At 38.9% G+C, this 17,915-nt stretch overlaps 1 protein-coding gene across 2 annotated transcripts in view; it reads left to right on the forward strand.

The window, feature by feature from the left end:
* LOC126191107 (uncharacterized) overlaps nt 1-17,915 on the forward strand; it is an 81,876-nt gene that overhangs the window by 35,867 nt on the left and 28,094 nt on the right. Inside the window, exons 3-4 of one of the 2 annotated variants that reach the window (XM_049931846.1) lie at nt 5,634-5,764; nt 5,850-5,963. In XM_049931846.1, coding sequence (XP_049787803.1) covers nt 5,634-5,764; nt 5,850-5,963 — 245 coding nt within the window. The remainder of the gene's footprint in view (nt 1-5,633; nt 5,765-5,849; nt 5,964-17,915) is intronic. The other variant, XM_049931847.1, reaches the window with a different exon arrangement.

Genomic DNA, 17,915 nt, shown 5'->3' on the forward strand with positions numbered 1-17,915 from the left:
ACTAGTTCTAGTTCTTCCCTATGAAGTTTTGAAGTGCAGTTTTCCATGTTACTCCCATGACTTAGTTAGCATCAAAGTTATGATTGCTCTGTGGGCGAAGATTTAAAAGTAAAGCACAATAATTTTATTGCCAGAAAGTTTTAATACAAAACAAAACAAATAAATCGCAAATGGACTTACACCTTTTACTCATGTTTCTAGATGTCACCAACATTCTCAGGACATTTCTCCCATCATGGTAACAGTTTCAGAATGCCCTGCTTGTAGAAATCCATTTGATCAGAGTATAGACATCTGTAGACTCCTGATTTCACTTCCGCATCTGTCGCAAAGTGTTCACCAGCCAGGAATTTCTTCATGGGACCAAGCAGATGAAAGTCTGTGGGTGCATGGTCGAGACTGTACTTTGGATTCTGGGGCACTTCCCACCCAAATTTTGTGATTTTTCACGAACAGGAGCAGCAACATGGGGCCGAGCATTGTCATGAAGAAGTTTGACACTGTCAGCATTAGTGTTGTGGCACTTGTCATGAAGGGCATGACGCAACTTAACCGATGCTTTAATGTAAGCTGCAGCATTCATAGTGGTCTGGTGCTCATCAAAGTTCACCAATAACACACATACATATCCCAGAACATAGTGGGGAACTGGCATGTTTCCACTTCATAGAGGCGTGCTTGGATTTGGATGTGTAGCAGTACACCCATGACTCGTCACCATTGACTATTCTTTTCAGAAAGTCATGCCCTTCTGCAACGTAATGTGTTAAGTGATCCAAGCTTGTCATCATTCACGTGCTATTGTGGTTGTCAGTCAGGTCGTAGGCACTCAGCAAGCACCAGCTTTATGAAATTTCAACGTGTCATGAACAGTATTGTACGCTGCATGATAAGAAATGTTGAACTGCTAGGATAAGCACATGCCGATCGTTCGAAAGAGCTCCCTCAATGGGTCTGACATTCTGTAGAGTTGCAGCTGTTACCAGCTGCCTGGAGCATAATGAATCTCTAAGGTCTACATGGCCATCTTAGAAGAATGCACACCATCTGGAGACATTGCTATGGTCCATACAGTCATCCCCATACATGCCATGCGTGCCCCTGTGAATTTCACTCTGTGCCCTTTGGCCCCTCAAATATTGAACTACTCTTCACTGCCCTTCACAAGTTGACAACAGAAACATATGCGCCATGTTTGTTTCATAGTTCTGACTTCTCTCGGTACAGCTGCACATAAAAACAAAATTCCCTTTGTAGTGCACACTTCAAACTATATCTTTGTGAAATTTTGACTTTTCAGCTGCAATACTAGGAGAGATAAAATTATTGTGCGTTACTTTCTGATCCTCCCTTGTTGTACAAGTATGTGTTCCACAACATGTTATTCTGTATTACTATCCTGCCTGTGTTCATTTTTTCTTCGTGACTGCTTGGCGGCCTTTGTACAAGTCTCATTCAGTAAGTCCTTAGAAACAGTTAGCAAAACTAATTATTTCAGGATTTATTATTTTTTTAATTTTTTAACTTAGTCTCCTGTTAACTCTATATGTTTTTCCACGAATATCTCCAACTTTTTTAAAACGTCCAAAAAGTAAGATTTTGGTAGAGTTGTAAAATAGGTATCTGTTTGGACAATGACCTCCTCGTTCAATGTGATCTATCATCCACTTGGCCATTTTTCCATGTACAGAAATAACGAAAAATACCATAGCGGGCCAAAGCCGGTGAATACTGTTACGTCCAGCCCCGTCTTCAGTCTTGTTGGGCCTAGGAATCCTGCATACTTGGTTCACTAGACAAACAGTCAAACAACTCATATTAAAGAGTTTTATTACAAGTAATCAAAGTCAGTACTTAACTTTGGCACTTAAACAGATGTGTCGCAAGCAAAGGGCAGCATATGAAATAACTGCTATCGAGGTGGCTACTGTTAAAGCTGCTATCAAACTGCCTAACATTGATGCTGCTATCCAAGTCACTAATCTTGAAGCTGCTATGGAACTGGGGCCGCCACCAATCAGGTGCGGTGCTTATATTGTCTTCACGTAGGAGCCGCTGCTATCGCTTTGTCATCCTGGAAGGGAGGTCGGTCATCATGCGATTGGCTGACCTCTTCTCACAGCCTATTCTTCTTTGTCGTTCTGGACTGTCATGCCGGCACTTGACTTTTTGCCTTAACAAACACAGTGTATTTTGCAATAATTCAACTTTAATTCCATAATTTTAGCCATTGAAACTGCGTGTGTACACCCGTGCCTCATTCTGATGGAAGAGGGTCTGTTTGTTTTTCAGATGAAGATGTTTTTCTTTGATTTCTTCACTCCACTGGTGCAATAGCAATGCGTAATACTACACAGTTTTTATTTGCTCCTTTTTTCAAGTAATTGACATAGATGATTCTGCGTGCATCCCAAAAAACCGTGCCATCACCTAACTGGCCAACCTCACTGTGTTCACTTTCTTCAGAGCCCATTTGCCCTCAAAACACCACTGTTTTGACTGTCCCTTAGCCTCTGGATTGTAGTGGTGTATCCATCTTTCATGGACAGTTATGTATCGATGCAGAAACCCAATGGGATTTTGACAGCAAATACCTAAAGAGCCTCAGCATTGACCACCTGGTTGCGCGTATTCTCCACTGAGAGCAAACTCAGCATCCATCAGGCCAAAATTTTTTTCACATCCAGTTCTTTTGTACACAATTGAAAACACTGAATCTTGCAATATACCTGTGGCCTGAAACTATTTCAAACACCTCAGTTTGTTACTCACTCAAAACTATATCATGGATTTTGTAAATCATATCAGGGTTGGTCACTTCCACGGGACATCACGAATGCTGTTCATTTTTTGTGGCTGCACGACCCCATTTAAACTCATTTACCCAATTGCTAAGAGCTGCGAACACAGGAACAGATGTGCTGTAAACTTGATCTAACTCAGCTTTGATCCGTTTTTGGCGTTTTAAATAGAAGTGTTTAATCATACCTCTAAACTCAATTTTTTCTTTGTTGTGAAATAAACATGATCTTGTTGCTTCAATCAGCTGGGACAATAAAACCATGTTGCCAAAGATGTGAAAATTGTAGGGTGAGAGATCTGGGCTGTACAGAGGGTGTTCCAGCATTTCCCAACCACATTGCTGAAGCATAGCCTTCATCGGATTGGCAGTGTGCTTGTGGGTGTTACCATGCAACAGGATGATTCCATCTGACAGCCTGAAGGCAAATGCCAAAGCCATTAGTGGAAACAGCCCACATCTCCCTCTACAAAGAAATCCAAAGCTGTTCACACAATTTCCGCTAAGGTCAAGATGACCCTCTTCTACGACTGCAAGGGCCCTCTGTTCGCTGAGCTCCTCTAGCTTAGAACCACAATCAGTGCACAGTGCTATGAAGACACTTTGCAGAAACTGTGACGTGCCATGTAGTCAAAACACACAAGAATGCTCTTGGACAGTAACCTCTTGTTGCACAATAACGTTCACCCCCGCAATACCAATCAGACGAGAGCTGTGCTGTAGCAATTTGGTTGGCAAACTCAACAACATACTCTGTACAGTCTGAAACTTTCACTGTGTGATTTTCTTATCCTTGGTGAGCTGAAGAAAGGCATGCATGGAGATTGGTTTTGTTCAGAACAGAAAGTGTGGGAGTGAGTGCAGTTGTGGATCTGGCAGCACCCAATTGTGTTCCACAAAACGGGAATTGACCATCTCATCTCTCAGTCTTTTTAATTCATGAGTCTTTTTAATTCATGTGGTGGTTACTTTGGAACGGGTGTTCTGTTTTCATTTGGTTATTTAAAGGAAAACAGTAATAGCCTGTAATGTTAGTACGCCATGGGAAGGAGTTAATTGCTTCAGGAAATTATTTAATAAGTCTGCAAAAGACAGCTACACTCAATTCAGTCATGGTCCAGAATTGATAAATTTGTTGTAAATTAAAGTGTTTTGAGTGCACTCCGTTTATGTTCCTGTAACTCTCACTCCTAATGCATGTATTTGTTGTTGTTGTTGTTGTTGTTGTTAGATCTCTCACATTAGTTTCCGTGAACTCAAGAGATTGGAACTTGCCTTTGAACATATTCTTGCATCCTGACATCTTTTGGGCTTTAACATCTCTTTGTGTTTAACCCTCCCTTCCCCCTCTCATTTTTCATTATTATTGTCTTTTTCCTTATTATTTTTATTATATTTTAATTTGTATTTATTTCTACATCCTATTCAATTTATTAATGAAAACAATTAATTATTGATAAAATTATTTAATTGGATAGATGAAAAATCTACTCACCAAGTGGCAGCAGAACACACACATAAGACTGTTGTGCTATCCAATTAAATAATTTTATTCAATTAATTGTTTTTTATATTCTTGGGCCTTGTACAGGTAGTTCACTCTCATCCAGGGGTATGAGATCTGACTGACCAGCCCTTTCTTTGTAACCACCCCTACCTGTGTGACTTTCCTTACTAAGAAAAGAACTAATAGTTCAAAATCGGGGACTGTTACTTTTGATTTTGTGTGTTTCTATTGGCAGTACTAAGAAGTTTGCCTCCCGAATGTAAGTATTGGCCAGCTATTCTGTCTCATAATTTTATAATTGACACAGATTAACTTCTCAAGCTGGATGATGCAATAAATTCACCACTACATAAATTTGCTTCTGAAAGTTAGCAACAAGCAGAAATAGCAATACAGAAAATGGCTTCCCAGTGTCTGGCTACCAAGTGTATGTCTACATAAAATTATTGCCCAAGGTAGTGCAAAGGAAACTGCATAATAGGCTCTGTTGATAACATACAGTACCCTATTGTAAAGCACTGTTGATGACACGTAGCAGTCCTAAACTTGCAGCCTAAAACTCACTCAGACATTCAGGACTTGTCCTTTGAATGTGAGTACTCAGTAATGTATGGACAGAACCAACTGTAAAACTGCTGCTTAGTTGCTACCAGTCTCACACACAGGCAGTGTATTGAAAGTAAATACACATAATCGTTTACATTAGAACATTTCGGATCTCTGGCCCAGTTTCACCATGCAAGCTCTTTGAATTGTTCTTTCCAGCACTAGTACTTGAGAACTTTCAGGGGAGAAGTTGGCAGCAAGTGTTTGACCTGTACTACAAAAATGGACTCAGCTTACACTGATTCTACATGTTTTGGTGTACCTCTATTTGTCTCTCCCCTCCACTTTTAACTCTGTTCTTTCATTGCCTTATCACCCCTTTAAGTGTGCTGTGTCTCTTGACTAGGCATTCAGTCCTACTTATAAGTTTTACATCAGTTTGCAATTTAGTTTCGTTTTGGAACCCTTTTCTTTCTAAGTGTAATAAACATATCATTTGATTTCAGCATTTAGTAATAAATGCATTATCATTATTCAGCGTGTGTTCTCCTGTTAACATTCATTCCTTATCAGCAATTGTTAAATTACATTATGCGTGATATTGTTCATTGCACTTTTCAGTTTGAAATTTTACTCTCACAGAATTCAGTTCTCTGTATAAGTTTATTTCTACTAAAATGACTTAAAGAAATGCTGTTACTTCGTTTTATTAAATTTTTATGTGCTAGCATTTAGTGTGAGTTACAGCTTACTTTTTAAAGAAACTGGGGCTACTTTTAGCAGCCTAGAGTCAGGAGAAGAGGAAGAGGACATCACTAATCCATTACGAACAATAGGCCTTAATGGTGAAGAGAAATTATCTGCCAGTGAACTTCGTGAACAGCTCCTCATGCTCCTTGATGTATTTCTAGGTATACAATTTTAAGTAGTTGGGTCTCTGTGCTAAATACATGTGTGTAATATTCTTTGTAAATAAGTAAATTTAAAATGTTTCAGCTAATGGTGGGGATCCTAATGTAACAACAGGCATAGCAAACTCTACATTATTCCACATTGTTTTATCTGAGAATGACCCAGATATGGAAGTGGCACTGAAATTGTGTGAAGCAGGTAAAATTGATATCAGTTTCCCTTTTTCAGCATCTTAAACTCTTTGAGATCAGCAGCTGTTACTTATTGACAGTATTTAGGAAAAGGATAGACGGCTGCTCACCATAAAGTGGAGATGCTGAATCACAGACTGGCACAACAAAAAGACTGTAACACACACACACACACACACACACACACGACCACTGTCTCTGGCTGCCTCGGCAGAGAGAGAGAGTGTGTGTGTGTGTGTGTGTGTGTGTGTGTGTGTGTGTGTGTGTCAGAGGTCAAATTCAGAAGAAGGCCTTTTGGCCGAAAGCTTACTTGTTTAGCAGTCTTTCTTTGTGCCTGTCTGTGATTCAGCAGCTCCACTATATCGTAAGTAGCACTATCCTTTTATTATATTGTCATTATTCCATCCTGGATCTTCAGCTGTTAGTTACTGTAATAATTATTCTGCTTATATTAAAATGCAGGACAGTTTTTAAAAAATCACTCTTTTGATGTGTTTGATGTCATTTTTATTGTCTTTTTATCTTATGCTAATGTTTTTATGTGTATCTAGTGATTAAAATTGATAGCCCCTAAAATATATTTTCTATAGTCTAGTGTTTGGTTACAATTCTCCCACCCCCGCCCACACGCATGCATGCATGCATGTGCACCCATGCCCACAATCTTGCCCCCCCCCCCCCCCCATACACACACCTTCCAGCACCACATGGTCTGGGACAACCAGGAAAAACCTTGGAATTTTTTCTACCGAGAGAAAACTGGAAAAAAACCTGGGAATTTTTAGAATTCTGGGAATTTTTCATTGTTTTAGTTTTCAGTATTGCTTCTTTTTAAAAAAAATTTTGACTGATATGAAGTGATACTCTAACAAAGATTATTTATCCAGCTACTGCAGAATAATACAGCAGCAATAAAACATAAACAATAGAGAGAGAGACACCAAAACGAAGGTTAAATTGCAAAGAAAATGTGCCATTTACAACTAAACACAGCACACACAAAAGCGTTTGCTGGCAACAAAATGTGTCAAAGGCTTTAGGATAGAAATTATGCAATACTTTGTGACAACATATTGTTTCAGATGAGCATGATGTCACAACTGTTTACATTTTCTAATGGGTCATGAGAAAATATTCCAAATGGTGGTTTGAGAAGAATTACTTTCAAAGCAAATTTTCTTTTAAGCAAGATGAAGTATGTCACATGTGAGAATGTCCGATGAACTTCATAGATCACAGAGCGGTTGACTATCATTCAAAACTTAACACTTTGAGACCAGCCACATAGAAAAATGTTGGGCCCAGGAGACCAGCCATTTATGCCATTATTTAAAATTTTGCTGGTACATCTGAGTTTGATATATCTTAAAAGACAGCACATGCGAAAAAGGACCAATTTTACGTGTGAAAACTAGCTTTATTTGTAACCATACTATATGTACGTTAATTTAAGCCATTAACTTTTCCTATATGTGTGTTCATATTATGTAACAGTGATGTTGCTATTGGCTGATGACATCATGTGCCCTATGGTTTGAATATCTGCTATCACTGGCTGGCAAGATCACACGACATGAGTTATAATTAGCTGACAAAAGCCCATTGCAATCTCGATTTCAGTGCTTTGAATAGTAATATTTCGTATTGTATTGTCATAAAAAGAAAGTAGGCAGTGTGTAGGGTATCTACAGGTCATGAAAGTCATGAAAAATAATGAAAATTAACAGGTGATCGTGAAAGTGATGAAAAGCTAATGAAATCATGTGGGTGGTAATCAATTTTGTTTTGGCAATCTTGAGGGGTAGGTGTAGATGGGAAAATTTGGAGGTGTGGCTTTGTTGAGGTATATATGTGGTGTAATTGCATAACAGAAATAACACATAGATTGTAGCTCCACCCATGATAGCATTGCCATCTCATATGTTGCTGGAGGATTATCAGTTAGAACAGCTGTGTCTTTAATTCTACATCTACATCTACCATCTACATCCATACTCCGCAAGCCAGCTGACGGTGTGTGGCGGAGGGTATCTTCAGTACCTCTATCGGTTCTCCCTTCTATTCCAGTCTCGTATTGTTCGTGGAAAGAAGGATTGTCGGTATGCCTCTGTGTGGGCTCTAAGCTCTCTGATTTTATCCTCATGGTCTCTTCGCGAGATACCGTATTTACTCGAATCTAAGCCGCACTTTTTTTCCGGTTTTTGTAATCCAAAAAACCGCCTGCGGCTTAGAATCGAGTGCAAAGCAAGCGGAAGTTCTGGAAAATGTTGGTAGGTGCCGCCACAACTAACTTCTGCCGTCGAATATATGTAGCGCTACAAGGGGATGCTTTGTAGGCACAGAGATAAATACTGGCGCCAAAATCTCTGCGTCAGTAAATAAATTAAAAAAAAAAAGGTGGAAGACGAGCTTTTTTTCTCCGCCCCGAGTTTCGACCACTGCATTTTCGTACATTATCCAACGAAGTAAATACAAATTCCGTATTGTTCATCTTCGAATGTAGCAGAATTTCAATGTACTACGAAAATCCGACTGGCAAGACTGTTTGGGATGTTTGTCAATATGGCCAACTCTACGTGTTGAATTTTTTACTACCTGTGAGAAGAGGTGGTTGCTAATAGGAACCTGACGAAATGTGAATCACATGCAGTATTCTCTTCACCATAAGAATAATATGAATGTAAACATTATGCCACGTATTCTTTCGTGTTTGCTGCTATTTCATTTAAATCCTATCTGCCTAATAAACTACGAAACTAGAGTGAGACAACAGCAAACGCGGAAGAATATACGTATCGTGTCATGTTTACATTCGTATTTTTCTTATGCCTAATAGTGATACAGTCAGAAATTAAGCACGGCAACTGATTAGATTTTTAAATCTAAGATGACTAATTCCTGTGCAGAATTTGACGTACTAGAGAAGCGGCCTCAAAGATTTTCAAACGGAGAAAAATTTTCGCCTAACTCTCGTTCAGAACATATTCTATCATATGCAGTCTATTATTTGGTTCTTGTTGATCATTATCAAAGAAAGCAGTGTAAGTAACAACAAATAGCAGTCTCTTGCCATTGTTTCGCTAGTGAGACGATTCCTCTCTTCTTTTTTTTTAATTGTAAGCGGCGGTAGCGCGCACAAAAGCAAGCCATGCCACGCGCGGCGACAGGCCGTAAACACGCACTATCAGAATGAGACAAACAATGCATGACACAGTACAGTAATGCATTTTCAGCTCAGAGTGACGTTAACACCTATAACAAAGAAAACGGCACTTATCAGATCAAAGCAAAATAAGCAATCGATTCAAACCAGACGAAGCACGTGAAAAGGAAGGGTACCCGTATAAATACGGACGGAGCGCCTGACGTATAGCAATGGCTACCTGGTAAAACTTAACTGTTAAGCTTACGACTCGAACCAAACTCGTGTAGCTGTATCGTCATTCATTCGACCTAAATTGTGTCTCGTATTACAATGGACCAACTTTGTTTTGATTTGGAGGTGCGGCCTAAAACTTTTCTCTCCCCTTGAATTTCGAGTCTCAAATTTCAGGTGCGGCTTAGATTCGGGAAAATTTTTTTCCTCGATTTCGAGTCTCATTTTTCGGGTGCGGCTTAGATTCGAGTGTGTCTTAGATTCGAGTAAATACGGTATACGTAGGAGGGAGCAATATACTGCTTGACTCTTCGGTGAAGGTATGTTCTCGAAACTTTGACAAAAGCCCGTACCGAGCTACTGAGCGTCTCTCCTGCAGAGTCTTCCACTGGAGTTTATCTATCATCTCCGTAACGCTTTCGCGATTACTAAATGATCCTGTAACGAAGCGCGATGCTCTCCGTTGGATCTTCTCTATGTCTTGTATCAACCCTATCTGGTACGGATCCCACACTGCTGAGCAGTATTCAAGCAGTGGGCGAACAAGCGTACTGTAACCTACTTCCTTTGTTTTCGGATTGCATTTCCTTAGGATTCTTCCAATGAATCTCAGTCTGGCATCTGCTTTACCGACAATCAACATTATATGATCATTCCATTTTAAATCACTCCTAATGCGTACTCCCAGATAATTTATGGTATTAACTGCTTCCAGTTGCAAACCTGCTATTTTGTAGCTAAATGATAAAGGATCTATCTTTCTGTGTATTCGCAGCACATTACACTTGTCTACATTGAGATTCAGTTGCCATTCCCTGCACCATGCGTCAATTCGCTGCAGATCCTCCTGCATTTCAGTACAATTTTCCATTGTTACAACCTCTCGATACACCACAGCATCATCTGCAAAAAGCCTCAGTGAACTTCCGATGTCATCCACCAGGTCATTTATGTATATTGTGAATAGCAACGGTCCTATGACACTCCCCTGCGGCACACCTGAAATTACTCTTACTTCAGAAGACTTCTCTCCATTGAGAATAACATGCTGCGTCCTGTTATCTAGGAACTCCTCAATCCAATCACACAATTGGTCTGATAGTCCATATGCTCTTACTTCGTTCATTAAACGACTGTGGGGAACTGTATCGAACGCCTTGCGGAAGTCAAGAAACACGGCATCTACCTGTGAACCCGTGTCTATGGCCCTCTGAGTCTCGTGGACGAATAGCGCGAGCTGGGTTTCACATGACCGTCTTTTTCTAAACCCATGCTGATTCCTACAGAGTAGATTTCTAGTCTCCAAAAAAGTCATTATACTCGAACACAATACGTGTTCCAAAATTCTACAACTGATCGACGTTAGAGATATAGGTCTATAGTTCTGCACATGTGTTCGACGTCCCTTCTTGAAAACGGGGATGACCTGTGCCCTTTTCCAATCCTTTGGAATGCTACGCTCTTCTAGCGACCTACGGTACACCGCTGCAAGAAGGGGGGCAAGTTCCTTCACGTACTCTGTGTAAAATTGAACTGGTATCCCATCAGGTCTAGAGGCCTTTCCTCTTTTGAGCGATTTTAATTGTTTCTCTATCCCTCTGTCATCTATTTCGATATCTACCATTTTGTCATCTGTGCGACAATCTAGAGAAGGAACTACAGTGCAATCTTCCTCTGTGAAACAACTTTGGAAAAAGACATTTAGTATTTCGGCCTTTAGTCTGTCATCCTCTGTTTCAGTACCATTTTGGTCACAGAGTGTCTGGACATTTTGTTTTGATCCACCTACCGCTTTGACATAAGACCAAAATTTCTTAGGATTTTTTGCCACGTCAGTACATAGAACTTTACTGTCCACACCCACTTCTGTTTGACTCTGTAATGTGCATCTGTTTGGAAAGACATTTCCTGGAAGGCTTTTAATAATTAATATAGAATTATGGTAATTTCAATCTCCTTTTTAAGGTGTTAAGAACAGTCAGAGTAAAATCAATTTCTAATTAGCTGAAATGTTTCCCATGCCATATTATTACTACTCATGGACTATAACTTGGCATTTGTCAAGCATTTTGTGCGAAAAATTAGTGCCAGAGGCTTTTCATGTGTAAGGTACACAAAAGAGAAAAGACCATTCAGCATTGGTACATTCATTAGTTTCAGTGGGGCAAAACAATTTGCCTTTTGCTGTAGTAAAAACGGTATCAGCACGGTCACAAGTTTCTTCTGAACAGAGTTTGAATGGCAGTAATGAATTACCATGACTTGCTCCTGCTACAACCTCTAAAACTTCAGCAGAAGAGAGTTCCAAAACAAACTGGTTGAAACATTTTTTAGTTACTGATGATTAGGAAGAAGGTAGAAGGTAGGGGTGCAGGGTGTCGGTGGGGTCAGGAGGTTGATGGAGTCAGGTGAAAGGTTTTGTTTCCCTCTATTATATATACGAATATAATAGAAGGAAACATTCCACGTGGGGAAAAAAAAATATATCTAAAAACAAAGATGATGGGACTTACCAAACGAAAGCGCTGGCAGGTCGATAGACACACAAACGTACACACAAAATTCAAGCTTTCGCAACCAACGGTTGCTTCGTCAGGAAAGAGGGAAGGAGAGGGAAAGACGAAAGGATGTGGGTTTTAAGGGAGAGGGTAGGGGTCATTCCAATCCCGGGAGCGGAAAGCAACAGAAGGAGGAAATAAGACGACAGAAAAGACTTCGAAATATAACAGTGACAATAACAAACGTAATTGTTGGGTTCAAATTAATGATATGAATATAATAGAGGGAAACATTCCACGTGGGAAAAATATATCTAAAAAGAAAGATGATGAGACTTACCAAACAAAAGCGCTGGCAGGTCGATAGACACACAAACATACACACAAAATTCAAGCTTTCGCAACCAACGGTTGCTTCGTCAGGAAAGAGGGAAGGAGAGGGAAAGACGAAAGGATGTGGGTTTTAAGGGAGAGGGTAGGGGTCATTCCAATCCCGGGAGCGGAAAGCAACAGAAGGAGGAAATAAGACGACAGAAAAGACTTCGAAATATAACAGTGACAATAACAAACGTAATTGTTGGGTTCAAATTAATGATATGAATATAATAGAGGGAAACATTCCACGTGGGAAAAATATATCTAAAAAGAAAGATGATGAGACTTACCAAACAAAAGCGCTGGCAGGTCGATAGACACACAAACATACACACAAAATTCAAGCTTTCGCAACCAACGGTTGCTTCGTCAGGAAAGAGGGAAGGAGAGGGAAAGACGAAAGGATGTGGGTTTTAAGGGAGAGGGTAAGGAGTCATTCCAATACTGGGAGCGGAAAGACTTACCTTAGGGGGAAAAAAGGGCAGGTATACACTCGCGCGCACACACACACATATCCATCCGCATATACACCTATATATGTGTCTTGTGACCATCCTATTTCAGTTAGTAGCAGATGCATTGGATTATGGTTTGGGTTGTCAGATTTTCCAGCAAATTAATAATGAACATAGGCCAATAGCTTTTGTGAGTAGGATATTTACACAGCAAGAAAGGAATTATACTATAACAGAGAAGGAAACATTAGCAGTAGTGTGATCTTTTAGGAAATTTAAATATTTATTAGCTGGGAGCGAGATGATATACATAGTGACCATACTGCAATATCCTTTCCATTAAGAAGCAGATTATTACATAGCAAACTAACGAATGGATTTTATTTTTACAGGAATTTAAGTTCTATAGAGAATGTAGAAGATCACAACAACATAGTACCAGATGTGTTATCATGATTACCTACAGGTATGGAAACAACCAGAAATACAATGAGGAGAGAACAGTTCATAGTCTGTTTCCTTCAAAATCGTTTTGTGTTTTCCACTTATCGTCTTCTTGTGAGTGTATATTTTCAAGTTTCTCAGTATGAACGTTTAAGAATATATCTTTTCTTTGCTTAGTTACTATATTATTCACTAATTGTCTTATCTCCCAGTGGTATTTATTATTTTGAAGGAAACAGACTATGAACTGTTCTCTCCTCATTGTATTTCTGGTTGTTTCCATACCTGTAGGTAATCATGATAACACATCTGGTACTATGTTGTTGTGATCTTCTACATTCTCTATAGAACTTAAATTCCTGTAAAAATAAAATCCATTCGTTAGTTTGCTATGTAATAATCTGCTTCTTAATGGAAAGGATATTGCAGTATGGTCACTATGTATATCATCTCGCTCCCAGCTAATAAATATTTAAATTTCCTAAAAGATCACACTACTGCTAATGTTTCCTTCTCTGTTATAGTATAATTCCTTTCTTGCTGTGTTAATATCCTACTCACAAAAGCTATTGGCCTATGTTCATTATTAATTTGCTGGAAAATCTGACAACCCAAACCATAATCCAATGTATCTGCTACTAACTGAAATAGGATGGTAAAATGAGGATGGTGTAGTTATTGCACATGCAATAAACTACCTGTATATTTTTAATTATGTTTCACATTGTTGAATCCATTTCCAGGGCATATTTTGTTTTACTAACGCTAGCAAATTTCGTGTATTCAAAACTGCATTTGCCATGAACTTACGGTAAAAACCCATCATCCCAAAGGCAAAAGCCCATCATCCCAAAATATTACTTTGCTTTTTTGTTTCTTGGTGCAGGAATAGTTTTATGGCATCCAACTGAGTTCGATGAGGCTTTAGTCCATATGTGTTAATAATATATCCTAGGAACTTGACTTCCTCCGTGCCAAATTGAGATTTTGACAATTTAATGGTTATACATAGCAATTCGAGTCTTGAACAGTTGCTCTAAGGTTTCACAATTTTTGGTCTATGTTTTGGAAATAACTATAATGCCATCGTCATAGATTAACCCTTTCTCTCTGAGGTCTTGTCTTATAGCTTTCTATAGTGCTCCTATAAAAACAGACACAGACACATTTAAAATGAAAAGTAGTACTTTGAGTTGATAGTATCTCCTCCCAAAAAGAAATGGTGTATATATTTTTCGAATCTTTTACTATGGGACATTTGCCAATATCCAGCAGTGAGATCCATGGCGCTTATGTTTTAACTCCCAGAGATCTAGTCAATAATTCCTCAATTATGGGTGGTGTGTTTCTTTCTATTTCTATCATTTCATTTGCAGTTATTGCATCTAACACTAACCATACTGTGATGTATCGTGTGTCTGTAATTGCTCCATTTGTATGTATTTTATGGTTGCCGTGGATTGTAAACTTTACCGTCTGGCAATTGTAATTGTTGCAGGACTACTGTGGCCTAGTGAGAGGTTAATAATGATATAAAGCAATTGAAAGGAGTTGGAGGTGACAGCTATCACAGGATTTGCCTTTGCAAATTTAAAAGAGGAAGTTGTGACATATGCTTTAGATTCCTTTTCATCCATTGTGATACCTGTGTCAGCACGGAAAGTTACTTAAGAAACCAGCTATTGCTGAATGATTTTGAAACCTTTTTCTTTGTTACACATGTATTCACTTTCCATTGCAAACGAGTACATTGTATTTTTACAGTTGCTTATATTCCAAGTTATAAAACATTTTCCTTGTGCATTGTCTCATGTATTCTGGCTTTCAACCAGTGACCAACATACCTTCCTAGAGACGCCTACAACCAAGTTTCCAACCCCCTCAGGATTGCATAGGTCAGAGCGTACCCCCTAGGCAAGATGTAAGCAGAGTGGAATATTCGCTCACTGCAGCTTTCTCCAGAACTAGTTGCTAATAAGTTGATTTCGTAAAAATTATTTGATTGTGATGCACAGTTACAATTGATTTGTTGGAACACTTGTGGTATGCAGATAGAATAGCTAAGTCTCAGGATAAAATTAAAACCATATGGTCAGTCATAAAGGAAGTGGCTGGTCTGCAGAGACAGGTCGAGGATATAGAATCAGTGCGTAGTGGGAGTGTCCTCATTACTGATAAGTTGCATATATGTACAGCATTTAATAATCAGTTTCTGAATATAGCAGGTGAACTAAATAGAAACCGAGTCCCAACAGGGAATCATATACCACTCGTAGAAAAAATGTTACGAGACTGTTACCTGAAATGCTCCTCCATGATACTGACAAGAGGGAGATTGAGTTAATAATTTAATCACTAAAGACCAAGAACTCTTATGGATATGACGGGGTATCTAGCAGAATACTGAAGTATTGTTCTATGTATGTTAGCCCAGTACTTAGCCACATCTGTAACTTTTCCTTTAGGAGTGGTCGGTTTCCTGTCCGATTAAAGTACTCTGTAGTGAAGCCACTTTATAAAAAGGGAGACAGGGATAATGTTGACAATTATAGACCTATTTCCATGCCATCGGTGTTTGCTAAAGTTATCGAGAAGGTTGTATATGCAAGGTTACTGGAGCATTTAAATTCACATAATTTGCTGTCAAATGTACAGTTTGGTTTTAGAAATGGTTTAACAACTGAAAATGCTATATTCTCTTTTATCTGTGAGGTTTTGGACGGATTAAATAAAAGGTTGCGAACACTAGGTGTTTTCTTTGATTTAACGAAGGCTTTTGATTGTGTTGGCCACAAAATATTACTGCAGAAGTTAGGCCCATTATGGAGTAAGGGGAGTAGCTTGCAATTGGTTCACCTCTTACTTTAAGAACAGAAAGCAGAAGGTAATTCTCCACAATATTGAGAGTGGTAGTGATGTTCAGTCCCAATGGGGCACTGTTAAGTGGGGCGTTCCCCAAGGATCGGTGCTGGGGCCACTGCTGTTTCTTATTTATATAAATGATACGCCTTCTAGTATTACAGGTGATTCAAAAATATTTCTGTTTGCTGATGACACCAGCTTGGTAGTGAAGGATCTTGTATGTAATATTGAAACATTATCAAATAATGTAGTTCATGAAATAAGTTCGTGGCTTGTGGAAAATAATTTGATGCTAAATCATAGTAAGACTCAGTTTTTATAGTTTCTAACTCACAATTCAACAAGAACTGATATTTTGATCAGACAGAAAGGGCATATTATAAGCGAGACGGAACAGTTCAAGTTCCCAGGCGTTCGGATAGATAGTAAGCTGTTGTGGAAAGCCCATGTTCAGGATCTTGTTCAGAAACTAAATGCTGCTTTATTTACCATTAGAGCAGTATCTGAAATAAGTGACATTTCAACACGAAAAGTAGTCAACTTCGCATATTTTCATACGCTTATGTCATATGGTATTATTTTTTGGTGTAATTCTTCTGATTCAAAAAGGGTATTTTTGGCTCAAAAACGGGCTGTTCGAGCTATATGTGGTGTAAATTCAAGAATCTCTTGTCGACCCCTATTCAGTAGTCTGGGAATTCTGACGTTGCTCTCACAGTATATATTTTCTTTAATGTCATTTGTTGTTAGCAATATTAGCTTATTCCCAAGAGTTAGCAGCTTTCACTCAGTTAATACTAGGCAGAAATCAAATCTGCATGTGGAATGCACTTCCTTGACTTGTGTGCAGAAAGGAGTGCACTATTCTGCTGCATCCATTTTGAATAAGCTACCACAAGAACTCAAAAATCTTAGCAGTAGCCCAAACGCTTTTAAGTCTAAACTGAAGAGTTTCCTCATGGCTCACTCCTTCTATTCTGTTGAGGAGCTCCTGGAAGAGCTGAAAAATTAAGCAAATTCCAGTGTTACATTGTTGATTTTGTTTATTTAAACTTACGAATTGTCGCCTGAATACGTTTCTTGTATTTCATTTTATCTCTTTCTATTATCGTGTTATAATTTCATGTATTGACTCATTCCATGACCATGGAGACTTCTCCTTAATTTGGTCCCACAGAACAAGAAATAAATAAATAAATAACAGAATTTGGTCATCAGTTTCATAATGACTGGCTGTATTTAACTTGTCTACTGACTTTTACCACCAAGGCGTATAATGTGCATGGCAATTTTAGTGTCATTTAACAAATTATTTGATACTTTCAAAGAGGTTAAGTTTAGATCACTTGGGATCTGAGTTTCATTGGAATGATTACTTATGAAAAGAACCATATGAAATCTATTAATACGTGTAAATTTAGATTCTTTACTATGACGGTTAATGGTTTCACATATTTGAGCAAAGCTACAAGAAAGATAACATGAATGTTTGAAACCAAAGGCAGATGACCTAGAGCCTGTACTAAGCCAACAGTGACTTGTGGGTCAACTAGAGACTCTCGTGAGTCTTCTTGGTTCTCTTTTTGATGCCACAAGGAGATGCACTATGATCTACAGAATCCTGAAGATGTTGAAAGGTTGGTTGTTGGTGTCTCTAAGAAGATAAGTTAGTCATGTAAAAATGCATTGTACTCGAGAATGAGATTTTCTCTCTGCAGCAGTGTGTGCACTGATATGAAACTTCCTGGCAGGTTAAAACTATGTGTCGGACTGAGACTCGAACTCGGGACCTTTGCCTTCGTGGGCAAGTGCCCTACCATCTGAACTACCGAATCACGACTCATACTCCATCCCCACAGCTTTACTTCTGCCAGTAAGTCATCTCCTACATTCTAAACTTCACAGAAACTCAGTTTTAATCTGCCAGAAAGTTTCATATCAGCACACAC

This window comes from Schistocerca cancellata, chromosome 6, assembly GCF_023864275.1.
Source record: "Schistocerca cancellata isolate TAMUIC-IGC-003103 chromosome 6, iqSchCanc2.1, whole genome shotgun sequence".
Classification (NCBI taxonomy): Eukaryota; Metazoa; Arthropoda; class Insecta; order Orthoptera; family Acrididae; genus Schistocerca; species Schistocerca cancellata.